Below are 13,954 nucleotides of genomic sequence, written 5' to 3' on the forward strand. Positions count from 1 at the left end.
GTTTCAGGCACTCCGGAGGTAGAATGACCGAGAAGCTGGTCCAGACAGGTGCGGTGCCTGCTTAGAGTACACTAGCGCATGAGTCAGCGGGCGGCCCTAACGAACCGCCGCAGGCCAGGCGCCTTCCACAACAGAAATCCGCTTCTCCCAGTCCTGGAGGCTGGGAGCAGAGACCCGGGTGGGCAGGGCTGGTCCCTCCCAAGGCCTCTCTCCTGGGCGTGCAGATGACCACCTTCTCCCTGGGTCATTGTATGGCCGTCCCTGTGTGCATGTCTGTCCTGATCTCCTCTTCTTACAAGGACACCAGTCTCTAGATCAGGCCCACCCACACGGCCTCGTTTACCTTCATCACCTCTGTAAAGGCCCCACTTTCAAACAGTCACATTCTGAGGAACTGGGTCTTAAGATTCCAACATGCAGATTTGGGGGCCACAATCCAACCTATAACAACTAGTTTTCTGAAGGTAGGGCAACTGTTCATATTAAAGTTAATTTCAAACACTTGAAAGTTCATTTCCAGGTAGTTTCCTCCTTTCTAGTAAGTGATGTTCCGAATATCCCTTCCCGTTGCAGGTTTTCAGGTGCACGTCCTGGGGAATGCCGTGGCGACAGATGGCTGTGGTGTCAGGAAAGGCTGGCCTGCCCACTCAGCCTGTAGGGGGACTGAGCTCCAATTCCCGGCCACCATGGGAGCACTTCTCTGAGGGAGTCTTCAGTGTCCCCTGTCCAGTGGCCGTCTGCCGCCCTTGACCTGCCTTTGGGGAGGGGACTCTTGCCTCCGACTCCAGCTCCAGTCTGTGCAGTGTGGTGACATCTCCCCAGCCCAGGCGGCTTCTCTATCAGTGCAGGCACTGCTCTCTCTCTCTGGGGCCTCTCAGGGTGGTGGGCAGCAGAAGGCGGCTATGCTGACGGCCCTGGAGGCTGGGATCCCACTCTGCCAGCACATCTGGGCAAACAGCATTCCTGGCTCGTGACTTCAGGGCGGCTTGTGGTGCTGTGATCCCGTTCCTGGAGCACCATCAGACCCTCCCACGGGAGTCTGGGAAGAAGGTGACCTTTCACATTTGCTGCTAGACTGGATCATCACAGCCCCACAAAGTCCAGCTCCTCTGATGCAGTCTTCACTCTGCTTGTTGCCGTATGGGAGCCTGCTGCCTTTGTGCACAGGGATTTTACACAACGGCGAGGCTGCAGCATGCAGAGTGCAGGATGATCTGCTGAGACTTATTTCACACTTCATGATTGAGTACATACACTTGTCACACTTTTGCCAGATTGCATTCTTGTGTTCTTCCTTGAATTGCATTTGCTAATATAAGAATTTTCCTGATGTTTTATTTAGGTAAATCCATAAGAGAGCTAGAGTTGATAGCTGTGTCTTTTCTAATCCCTCGGTCTGTTCTCTCTCATATTAGAGTTCAGGTAGACACTCCAGGAAGATAGGCAGGATGCTATTGTCCTCATCTCCAGGCTGTCCTCATGGTGCAAAGAAGCTGCCTTAGTTCCCTCCATCACTTTTCCATCCCAGCCAACAGGAAGGGAAAGGGGGAAGCAAGTGGCTTTTCCTATAAGGGCACCATGTATAAGTTGTAAGAATCTCTCCTCCCAAACTATTGGCCTTAACTTAGTCATGTGGTTACAACCAGGTGAAAGAAAGCCAGGGAAATGTTTTCTGCTGGGCAGCCAGGTGTCCATTTGCATGTGACAAGATTGAACACAGAGCAGTTCTGCCATTAGGCACTATTAGTGTACAGGAGGGGAGAAGAGAGTTTGGGGACATGAACTCCAATGGAAGGAAGCTGTGCTACTGACTTCAGAAAAAAAAAAACAAAGGCTGTAAATGGTAAAGAAATACTTGCAGCTGCAAATAGAAGCTGGCGCACAAGAGGTGGTGACAGTCTCAGCTGAGAAGAGGCCAGATGCCGCTAGAGGGAGAGAGGGTCAACCCAGGGCCTCCCTCTGCCTGTGCACGTACCCCACATCATCACCACATGGTCCAGCACTGGTCAGTCTACATTTGCAAAGCACCAGTCGGAATTAGGATTAGTATTTTAGTAAGAAAGTTTCATTTCTCTGCCTTATTTTGGAAGGTTAATTGGATTCTTGAATTTCACATGACATTTTGGAATCCCTTTTCTGAACTTGCCATGTAAACAGATGAACTAGCACACGGGTCTTGCAGTGAACAAGTGCATGTATGAGATACACTGTAGAGCGGGCTTCCGAAGGTGGGTGGGGGTGGGGGTGGGGGTGGGGGCAGTGCCGTCCGCCTCCTGGCAGGACGCTGCTGCCCTCTGGTGGCCACAGGCAGCACTCAGAGCCCTGAGCTGAGAGCTTACTTTCAAAAGCCACGTGTAAAATGAGCACACTTTCATGCTATACTCTAAAAACTGGTATAGAACCCTTAGAATAAAGTTTAAAAATCTGGTTGCGGTATTGTGGCAATTCATTTTTTTCTATTGCTTTTAATAGTCATGGGATAGCAGACTGGCTCTACATCTACATTTTTTGCTACATTTACATTTTGGTTTTTAAGTGTCTGCTTGTTTATTTTGGTATAGCACATGCATATGTCTGTAACTGCATATATGATTTAAGAAAGAGTATATTTTTAGGAGTAGATTTTAGGACAGTTTTTAGGGTATTCTAACTAACAGAGATTTTTTAAAAAAGAAGCCTTATACTACTCACTAGAAATTGATTCTAAAATTCTAAAATTCAGCACTCTCATTTTTCTATAGGTTCTGAATTCTGGGTATATCAGAGTTTGTTTCTTCTAATTATACGGACAGCAGAGGAATAGCTGGCATCTGGGTGTCAGCGTCGCTGAACGTCCTGGCTGCCGCTGGTCCGTGCGCTGTGGTGGGAGTGTGGGGGGCTGGTCCACCTGGGGACACCTGCCAGAGGCTGCCAGTGGCACCCGGTGGCACCTCCGGGCTGCCCCTCCATCCTTGCGTCTCTCCCTAGGGGTGACTGCCCAGCAGCAAGCAGCCGCGGCCAGTGCGCTTCTGGAGAGGCCAAGCAGCCCCGCTGCGGGGAGCAGGCCCGGGAACAGTGGTGGAGATGCGCACCCGCTGGGGAGCTGTCGGCGGGCGCTGCCCCCGCGCTGGTCGCTCTGTCAGCTGCTGCGGCGTCAGGCAGCACAAGCCGACCGGGCCTGGGGCCAAAGTGTGGCCGGGGCGCTGAGGACAAGGCAGCCACGTCCGGCCGGAGCGCAGATGCCCGAGGTACCCGCGCTGACCAGTTTACCCACCCCTGTGCACACGGGCAGCTTCTGTCAGTGCGAGCCACCTGCACTTCACCGTGTGACAAGACTGCCGGCCCAGGGGCGCAGCCTCGGCCTGCCGGGGCCCCCTTGCAGCCACCACCGCACTCACCCCGCGGCCCAGGGGCAATGCCATCCGTGGCCTGCTGGCCCTCCGGCCAGGCCCAGCCCACGGCGTCTGTGCCCACAGCCTGTGGCAGGAAGATGTGGCCCTGGGTGGCCGCCAGTGGGGGCCTGTGATGGGTCCAGATTCTCCACTGCTGGACACCCCTCGGCCACCCCCGCCCACGGCCCCTCGTGGGTCCTGCGCACTCCTGAGCCCCTAATTTTTTTCAGCCACGGTTCATAATAGCAAGCGAGTGGCCCACAAGATGGAAGGACAGCGCTCTGCGTCTCCGGGGAGCTGATTCATGGCCTCGGTGTGCCGTGCGGGTCCCCTTGCTGGTCTAAGCGGCGGTTTCCTGCCAGCTTGCTGGGTGATCTCCGCCCTGTGCACCCCCCTCGGTGGTGAGGGATCTGTCAGGGCTCCACGGCTGCAGAAGGGGCGCCAGCAGCTGCTCACCCGGCCGGGTCTGCACCGAGGCCTCGCCAGGCTGGCAGGTCCCCAGGGGGGTTCGTGGGATCCCCAGCGGTCAGCGCCGGCTTCCTGCCCCAGTCGGTGTGAACGGGTGAGGGCCTGGGGAGGACCGTGCTGTCCCCGTGGGTCCCTCCATCAGGGATGGCCGGTCCTCCCCGTCTGCCTCTCCGTAATGGGCCTGTCCACAGTCCTCTGTTCCTCCCTGTGCCCCTTAAATGTCAAGCTGGGAATTTAATTTTCAAGTAATGCAATAGCCAAGTCACCACGGTTTCCAGAGAATTTTGCTACATTATTTTACCTCCTTTATTTTAAAAAATGTTCACGAACGTATTAGCAGAAGATATAACCAGTGTGGTTTTTCTAGGCAGCTAGATCTTGAAATTGTAATATGCTGGAGTTTGAAATCAAAGAAACAAAACGTTTTTAGAATAAAATAAAAGCCCTAAATGCTTTTAATATGTTGTGGGTAAAATAGGATAATCACAGGAGTGTTCTAGGCTTGTTAAAAATATAAACAGGCTTGTTATTATGCAGCTCTATTGGAGTCTTAAAAAATAAAATATGATTGCTTCAGAGCTGTAGTAAAAATGAGAAAAGTGAGTCATTGAACGGCTGGTGGATTTCCTCCACCTGAGCTCATTCCGGCGTCAGAAACCAAAATCCCGCCCTCGAGTCCTCCACCTGAGCCACATACTTTGCTGCTTCGAGGAATCATTTCCCTGAAACACATTTATTTTCTCTAGAATGTTCAACGTGTGCTCACCCTAGGTTCCTGGTTAGGCTTAAAGAGGGTTTCTTTTGCCTGTATTTTTTGATTTTAGAAATAATTACTATTATTAACTATGTCTTTGGTGTGTTTTAATGGACAAAAGCCCTTAGCCCAGAACTGATGATTCTATTCCATGCAGGTGTTAAAGGAGGCTAGATATGAGGTGAGTCCTGGCTGTTTTCTTCTTGCAAAATGAAAATAAATGTCATGCAAATGTTTAGATAATAGAACAGTTTGAGCTTTGGCCCATAGGTCAAAAAGAAACCTGCCTTCTGCGCTGAACTTTCATGTTGAATAGTGCCATGCAAACATCTAACCTGGCCTGGTATGTGTGGCCACCACACGGGAGCCACTGGTTTGATAGAGGACAGAAAACCAGGGTGGGCTCTGGGACTGTGGTCTGCCCCGGAGGCAGGTCAAGAGGATTTAATGGACAGGGCGGGTCATGTGCTGCTGTGTGGGGCAGGAACTCCCACCGTCTGGGGCAGGAGGGCATGTCGGATGAGGCCCCGTGAAGGTCCGGAAGTGAGAGAGCTGGAGGGAGAAATGGGGTGGCAGAGAGGAAGTGAGGGCACAGAAGCAAGCCTCTTGAAGATCTGCCCTGACAGCCACTATGAAATCGCTGCTCTGATGCTGGGGGCTGGGGGTGCAGACCAGCAAGGGTAGGGCCCCTCTAGGAACAGGACCCCCGAGATGTACATAGATACAGGGATTGACTTAAGGGGCTTGGCTCATGCCTGGGGGTGGCCAGCCTGACGCTCAAGTCTCTACGTCTATCTGGAGGCCAAACCACTTCTCTTGAGAAACCTCTTCAGGCCTTCACCCAACTGCACGAAGCCACAGCGTCATCCAGGGTGACACCTGTACTCACAGACAACTGATTGTAGATGTCAGCCACATCCAGAAACACCCTCACGTGGCCCCTGGATTAGCGTCTGATGAGCTGCTGGGCACTGTGGTGTGACCAAGTGGACACATACCCGCCAAAGAAGGGACACTGAAAACCGGGGTGCAGAAGGGGTGACTGTGCAAATACCCGTGGGGACCAGGGCAGGACACACACTGACAGACACACAGTGAGCACAGCCCCTGAAGGCAGGGCCCCCCCTACCGTGTGGTGGGGAGTCCGGGCCCAGGGTGGGCAAATCTCATTTTCAAGAAGAGCTGGAAAACTAGACCTTTAAAAATATTGTCTTGTTTATTTAAACTACATACCCAAATTTAAAAATAATTCGTGACCCAATCAAAATCTGCCTGCAGGCTGGACTGTAGCCTTTAGGCAGCCAGCGAAAGGATTCCAAGAAGGACAGTGCTTTCTAATGTGCACACAGCCCGCAGGTACGGAGACCCCTCCTTGAGAGAGGCCTGCATACCCCTGCCCACAGCAGCTTTGTGGCTAGAGGGGCAGCAGCCCAGGTGCCCATCGACACCTGGATGAGTGGATAAACAGTGATTATACATGCAAGAGAATATTATCCAGCCTTAAAAAGGAAGGACATTCTGACCCATCCTGCAACATGGATGAGTCTAGAAGATACCATGTTAAGTGAAATAAGCCAGACACAAAAAGGTAAATCCAGTACAATCCCCCTTGCATAAGATATGTCATCAAACTTCTAGTGGCAGTAAGTAGAAGGGTGGGCACCAAGGGCTGGGGAGGGAGTGTGCAGAGCCGGTGTTTAATGGGGACAGAGTTTTGGTTTGGAGGGGTGGAAAGCTCTGGAGATGGTGGCAGAGATGGCTGCACAGAATTGTGAATGTCCTTACTACCACAGAACTATACACCTAAAAATGGTTAAGATGGGACATTTTATATTATGTATATTTTACCACTAAAAAAGGAGACATTTCGAGGATCACTATTATTTGGGGATCCCGTGAACATGGCCGGATGTGCCGAAGCCTCTGAGAGTCACATGAATGCACCTCACAGCCCCCCACCAAGCCCACAGGCACATCCGGCTGCAGCTCCTATCCTGACCCTTAAATGAGTCAAGACTGCTCCCTTGATTATTGGCTGAAATGACTATGAATACATAGAGGGAAAGCTCTCTCCAATAAATATGAAAAGTGATTATATTTTCACTTGTATTACCATCTTTCCAGAAGATTCATGATACAGTTTTAAGTTTGCCTGTGTATTTCTAAAGCATATTTTAAAAACCACCTATTAAGTAGTTAATGACATTAATTTGTTAACTTTAGATAGGCTCATTTGTTAATTTTTTATCATTTATTTCACACATTTATGAAGCATCTACTGTGTGCCAGGCCTGAGCAAAGTGCTGGAAGATGCAAAGATAAATGGACGTTATCCAAGCTTCAGGGAGCTGACACAGAGACATGGTCCCCGCAAGATGCCTGCAGGGAACGATGACTCGCTGGGGTGCGGGTGGGGGTTGTTCTGGAGGCTTCAAGAAGGCAGGTCTGAGGGGACGGGCCAGGAAAAGCCAGTAGGAATTCACGAGACAGAGACTAGAGCATTCCTGGCAGGACGGCCTTCGCCTGAAGGTCACGTGTGTGGCCAAGGAGGAATGTGTTGCCTATAGATTAGAAATGACAAAATTAACAGAATTTAAAAACAGTGATAGCATTTTCTGAATAGGGAAAGAAATCCATCCCTCAAATTGAAATTTGGGCTCTTGGCTCTCCTCCCTAGATGCCAGGATTCAGACAATGCTGAGATTTGCCAGCATCACAGCCAAGATCACACACCTGCTACCTTACAAGAAGTGAGTCAGGGAGAGAGGACACTAAGACTTGGTACCGACAGCAAAATGGTTGTGGTCTGCGGCCCCTCGCTTGCTGCCTGCCACACTCTCCCTCTGAGTCATTTCCTCATTCAGAGAATGTAGCTGGAGAAGGGGGAGGCCTCTTTACCGTGCTCCACATCCACGGAGGAGACCGTCTGAGTGCGGGGAGGGAGGGGGCTGGGGGCCAAAGAAGCGTCCTCAGAGACGGGTGCTTGCAGGGTCCCGACCTCTGAAGCACAAAAGAGCCGCCTCCTTCCCTGAAGTGCAGAATAAACTCGAGCCGGACAGAAACCCTGTAAAATATCCAGGAAGGATTTACAAGGAAGGAAAACTAGTCATAAACCCTTGATTTAGCAGAATTTTTCTGCATCTAGTGCATTGAGCGCCTTCCCTGTGCCAGGCTCTGTGCTGAGCTGCACGGGGGAGAAGCCATCTTCTGAAGTGCATGCAGTCTGGGTGAGGATGCAAACAGAGATACCAGAATACGCTGACCGCATAGGACCCGACTGCTCACGACTGGCCAGACTGCTCACACCCTGTGGGTTACCTCGGTTAATCCTCACAGCAACCCCGCACGTGGGTGTCGTTATGGCCGTTTACAGACCAGGGTCAGAGCAGTTGGGTGATTGTTCCTGGGCAAAAAGCTAGGAAGCGACAGAGTAGGATGCTGGCTCAAAGGCCCTGGTCTTGGCCACTGACACGTGGCCCTAGTCTAGGCTGCACATTAACAGCATCGGTGAGAGGACCCCAAAGACACCAGCACCTAGGCACCCCAGGACCAAGAGAGTCAGAACATCGGGTTGGCCATGCTGCCATGCTGTGGGAGCCCCCATTTAATCATGCTGAGAATGTGTGCAGGGCCGGCTGGGAGCCGGGGCACAGGGCTACCCCAGCCTCTCCAGGTACCAGTGTGGGCGGGATTGGCTCCACCTGAGGGCTCTGCCGCAGAGACGTCTGTGGGAGGCCGTGAGTTCAGCATGGATCTGTCTGTGTATGCATGCAAGGGCCCAGCAGCAGGAAAATGGTTAAGAAACACCTGGACACATGTATTGGGTAATCAAGTCAAGAATGCCTGCGGGGAGTTGATCATAATACGGAAAATGTGTATGTTAAATGTTAGATGCTTTAAAAGCAGCATGTAAAATGGTAGATGCAGGAAGAAGGGGGTGACGGGGGACAGCCTCCCTTCCAGTGGGAAGGGAAGAGAAGGGGTCTGTGTGGAGTGCACACGGCACAGTTTATTTAGGTGCTCCACATTCTCACCCGGTCATGTTTCCCTCCCTGTCCCTTTGATATTCTAGTCACAAGGGAGGAAACAAGCCCTGGAAAGATAGCGCAGTGTGGCTGAAGACCCACTTTCCCCCAGGAGCCACAGAGGGCCCCTCAGCACCCCTGTTAGATGGGTTTTCCTGTGCTGGGTAACCACACACCCTCCAGGTTGGGTCTGAAAGGAGCCTTCCAGGCAGGCAGATACTCCAGGGACACTTTGCCACTTTCTGTCACTTAGTGCTATCTGTTTTGACCTTAAATGTTACAGAGATCAGGACTGGCCCCTGGGAAAAGCAGTGGCCTCTCTGTGTGAGCCACACAGGTGCAGTGCCTGGGGGGAGGGCAGGCAGGATGGGATGCGTGGGACCCAGGTCCTTACAAAGTAGCCTCTGGAGCTCCTCCGGGCACGTTGGTGGGTCCCTTCTGGGGACCAAACTGCCCGGTTTGAGCAGAGAATGAGAGAGAAGGCAGTTAGGGAGGTGACATTCAGAATCCTTTGTCACCAGCATGACCAGGGACATAGTTTAAGAGGTGTGTGATGGGCAGCTGCAGCCGTTGCGAGAGTGTCCAGGGGCCGGGTGCAGGGGCCCCACCTTCTCTGGGGTGGTGCCAGCTGCCTTCTGCACGGGTATGCCACGGTGTCAGGTGGAAAGCACGGTTTGCCACCTCACACTGTGCCCTTCCAGGAGGCATAAGATACAGTGACTTTTTAGAGCAGGGCAGCAAAGTAAGTTTCAAAAGCATTTAAACATTCAAACTTAAGAAAATTCTAGAGGCAATTTTGAGAAATTGAATAAGAAAATGTTTCTTATCATAAACTAGGGAACTGTGTTGTCTTTGACATAATGCGTGCTCCGTGATAATGAACAAAAGCTTATAAAACAGGGAACATTATGTGCTACACAGAGAGGCATGGAGTACAGTGACTTCCATGCCCGGGGCCTCTCTTCAGGCTCCAGATCTCCACTTTCCCATATCAATAATCACAAGTCTGTGCAACAGCTGAGAACAAAGCAATCTGTCTGCATTTACAAACTGAAGCAAAGAAAATGAGGATGACCTGCCAGAGCACATGGAGTTGGAACAGGGCCACCGTCCAGCTTTCACACACCATGACCACCTGGCTGTCAGGTCAGTAATTAAGCCTGCTTCACATTGTGCAGAAAGGAGGCTCTGGTGTGCTCGCTTTGACTGGCTGGTCCATAATGTAATGGCAGTGACTTCTGCATGTGTGCCCGAGTCTGTCCAAAATTTGCAGGGCAGCCTCGAGACTTCCACGTCCTGCAGAATCCTAATGAATGGTCCTTGTTGCCCACATCCCAGGTGGCTCCTGAAAACGGTGGAGGGAGCCAGTTGGCCTCAGGAGTAGGAGTCTTTGGGGTCACAGCCGGGCGCCTCTGCTTCCCTCCCCCGGCCTCTGAGGGTGTTGAAGACTTTGCGGTAGGAGTGTCTGAACGCAGGGTTGGAGAAGCAGTACACCACTGGGTTCAGCACGCTCTGCAGGGAGGCCAGGCTGCCGGCCAGGTCGGATGTGTGCACCATTGCGCCCAGCACCCGGCAGCTGCCCACCCCTCGGAAGGCGGCCACGAAGACCCGGGCCAGGAAGCTGGGTAGAAAGCACAGTGCAAACAGCACCACCACGGTGGCCACCAGCGCCTGCGCCCTCTGCAGCTTGGGCTGTTTATCCGGGTCTCGGAGCCTCCTTTGCAGGGTCCTGATGATCCCGGCATTACAGAACAAGATGAGGCTGAAGGGAAAAACGAATTGGAGGAAGAAGAGAGTTTCCTGCCAAATCATGCTGAAGGAGAGTTCTCCCCTGGGTTCCAGACTGGGGCACCCAGCCTCAGGCACGAACAAGCTCTGGTGGTTGAGGCCGATCATCAGAAGCCAGACAAGGGCTGAGATCCCCTGGGCTGCCCGAAGGGACAGAAGGTTGACCTTGAGCCTCGGGTGGACCACCCGGAAGTACCGGTCCAAGGTCACCGCAGTGAGGAAGGCGATGCCCACGCTGAGGCTGAGCGCCCGCAGGAACAGCAGCGTCTGGCAAGACGCGTGCCTAAAGCTCCACGTCCGGTGCCTCAGGTAGAAGGCGGCGTGGAGGGGCAGGCAGAAGGTCAGCAGCAGGTCCGCGACCACGAGGTTGAGCAGGTAGACTGCGTAGGGCTTCCACACCTTCAGACGGAAGAAAAACGTCCAGAGCGCCACGGCATTGCCCAGGAGGCCGAGTCCGCACTCCAGCGCCAGCAGCGCGGCCACCGACACCTCCACCGGGCCACTGTGCACGGAGCAGTTAGGCGGGGGCATGTCGCTGCGGTCCTGCCGCCACCACCGACTCTGCAGCGGTGGAGGCACAGCCGGGCCTTCGGGCGCGTCCCTCCTGCAGCAGAAGCACGCAAGCTCTGCACTTCCCCAGAAAGAGAAATCCTGAACCGCTGTCAGAACAAAGTCAGGAGCAAACTAAAGTCTGTTTGGGGTAAGGGGGTGGGGGAGGCGCAGGGAAAAAACCCTTGCAGTTTTGTTTTGCCCTGAAAAAGGGGAAATTATGTTTCACTTCACATCATCTGGGGCCAAACCGAAGCGATAGTGTCCTGAGAACGTCTGGCTGAGCGGGCACGGCTGTTGCAGAAGGAACTTGACATGTCAGTAACACCAAGACTTTATACAATCAGAATTATGACTGAGGCAAGAAGAGCTTTGCTGGTTCTAACACGTTTCGTGGGGAAGCCCTCCTCTTCTCTCCATACAAGGGGCCTCTGCAGAGACCCGTCTGCTGGGGCCTGCACCTCCCACGCTGGCAGTCAGAATAAGGTCCTGCATTCACCTGGAGAGGGTCTGGGATGGCCTGGTCACTTCATAGCGGGCCATTTTCTCTTGTCCTGAAATTTTGTCAAAGTTTATTTTCTGCTGAGGAGCCTTCCCTTCTTCCTACACTCCCTGGCTTCAGACCCGGACACGGGACCTCCGCAGGCCCTGGAAGTGGAGTACAGCTGGTGGGTTGTCAAGGCGCACAGATATCAGGAGTGTTAGCTGCACAAGCCCAGGGACACGCTCTGGGTGCTGGTGGCAGAACATGCCTGGCAATGAATGGGCATCGATCAATAGATGCTGAATGAATCAGTTACCTTACCCGCTACTGACCGTGAGCTTTGAAAACTCCCACACCAACCATTACTAAAGCTGGCTGCACGTTCTTCACGTATCAGGCACGGTTACGTGTTCACCTGTGTTATCCCAGTGAGGAGAGGTCAGCACAACTTCAAGCTTTGGGACGGTGAAGTGGGGCACAGAGAGGGCAGGTGGTTTGCTCGAGGTCACAGTGCACAAGCGGGCGGGGCGCAGGGGCTGAGCACACTGCTCTTCTGATGTCCGGCAGGCCGCAGCTTCGCTCCTGTGCTCATGTAGAGCCCACACCTCCAGGAGCCCATGGGGGCTATTGATTTGCAGGCCTTTTCAAGCAGTTTGATTTGTTTTCTTCTTACATTAGTATTATCAGAGTTTTTCTTTCCAACTGGACCATCAGTCCGCATGTCACCCCATCCCTGTGTCACGGAGATTCATCTGCCTGTTTGATTCCTAAGAAGGGGCAATTGGACAGCCCTCCAAGCACCTGAAATTGTGGAAATGCCCCACCTGGTATCTCCACGATGAGCGTGCCAACTTCACGCTCATTATACACGGTTCCCCGGGAACATGAGAGGATGAACTCCAGCCACGAGTCCCAGGTCAGGGAAGGCTGGGGAACACGTCTCTCATCTCTCAGAGAGCTGTCAGGGCACGGTGAGGCCGGAAGAGCTGGCACCTGGCTCAGCTCCTCGGGGAAGCCGGAAGTTACGTAAGTGTTTCTCTCAACGTGTTAAAGCTGCCCCTTAATAACAGATTCATTTATACCAAAAACTTTCTACATTATAGAAATTCTAGCTTAATAGGTAACACAAACATGAATAATTCCATGTTTTCCTACTTAAGTATAGGAAATAAAAATTACACAATGAAAAATATTCTGCTTCTATTTCTCAGTCGGCTGATTTATCTTTCTTATTTCTAAAAAGACTGAATTTCTCTTTATTTCCTGTCTTTTAGAAATACACTACTTAAGTCTCTCCCTTAGGGATCTTGTTTTATTAAATCTTATTTTCCCCAGAAACTCTTATTTTCAGTCATCATTGCTATTTCTTCAATAACCTTTCCATTTAGGAAACTTCACTGTTCTCATTTCATTTTTTATGGCACATATTTATTTACACATCTGCTCCCCCAAATTAAATGAAAACTAAATCATTGCTTCAAACCAACACACAAATTTAATTATGTCCATTTTTCTTTCCAGTTTCTGTTTCATGTCTGAAAATAACAAGAAAGAGGACTTTTGTAAAGATTGAATAAATACTATGACTTAGATTTTCCTCTTACCTGCTTTGGGATTAGCCAAATGTGGGGATAGGATGGTTCCTACAAGACCACCTCCTCTTGGACACAAGTTCTAAATGTGGGGGACTCCAAGACTGCTCTCAGCTTTGGTAATTCTCTAGAAGGGCCCTGAACTCCCTGACTGTTGTATATTCATAGTTACATTTTGTTAGGAGAAAGGACACAAGTGAGAATCAGCTGAGGGAGGCAGTGTATGGGCAAGAGTCCAGGAAGGTAATAAATGTGGCTTCTGCTGTCCTCCCAGGACAGTGCTGGTTTCCCGGGTCCAGCTGTGACAACATGCACAGGGAAGCCCCTCGAGCCGTAGATTTCAGAGTCTTTTGGGATCCATCAGTAGGCGTGGCTGACCGTGCACATGGTGATCTCAGTCTCAGCCCCTATGGAGGCCCAGCTGATGGTGTGTGACCTAAAGCCCTTCCCCACATTGCCCTTTACCATCTGGCTGGCCCAGAGCCCCCTGGGCAAACCAAGGTACTTCTACCAGACATAGCCTTCCAGGGGCTGGGAGGTGACCCCCTAGCCGCTGACAGCAAAGGTCAGAACTTCTTTTGAGCAAAGTTCAATTCTTCAGGACACACTTAAACTTACTCAAAAAATTTAGAGCATAGTTAGTGTCACTCATAACGCTAATAACACTTGCTAACTTTAAGGGCCTTATAGTCCAACAGGGAGGCCAGTGAGCGGCACAAACATTTGGAAGGATGCGTGATAGATTACATAGCAGGTGTGATTGGGGAGGGGAGGGTGGGAGCAGAGGCATGCGCGGGGAGGAAGTGGCAGGCAGCTGAGCACCAGGGCAAGGCCAGGGCGGGGCAAGGGCCTCTGGGAGATGGGCGGGCATGGGCGTGCCCAGCTGTGACCTGCATCTTTCGTGTTGGGAGGGCTGATGGTTT

The 13,954-nt window shown here is 51.9% G+C and overlaps 1 protein-coding gene across 1 annotated transcript; it reads right to left on the reverse strand.

The window, feature by feature from the left end:
- Positions 1-9,412: 9,412 nt before the first annotated feature.
- Positions 9,413-12,449, reverse strand: GPR31 (G protein-coupled receptor 31). Its single transcript, XM_017644940.3, has one exon. It carries the CDS (start codon positions 10,935-10,937, stop codon positions 9,993-9,995), a length of 945 nt encoding a protein of 314 aa, XP_017500429.1. The 5' UTR covers positions 10,938-12,449; the 3' UTR covers positions 9,413-9,992.
- Positions 12,450-13,954: the final 1,505 nt, after the last annotated feature.

This window comes from Manis javanica, chromosome 13, assembly GCF_040802235.1.
Source record: "Manis javanica isolate MJ-LG chromosome 13, MJ_LKY, whole genome shotgun sequence".
Lineage (NCBI taxonomy): Eukaryota > Metazoa > Chordata > Mammalia > Pholidota > Manidae > Manis > Manis javanica.

What these genes read in the sequence shown, in the direction of transcription:
- GPR31 (XM_017644940.3), bottom strand. Translation starts at nt 10,937, where the DNA reads ATGCCCCCGCCTAACTGCTCCGTGCACAGTGGCCCGGTGGAGGTGTCG.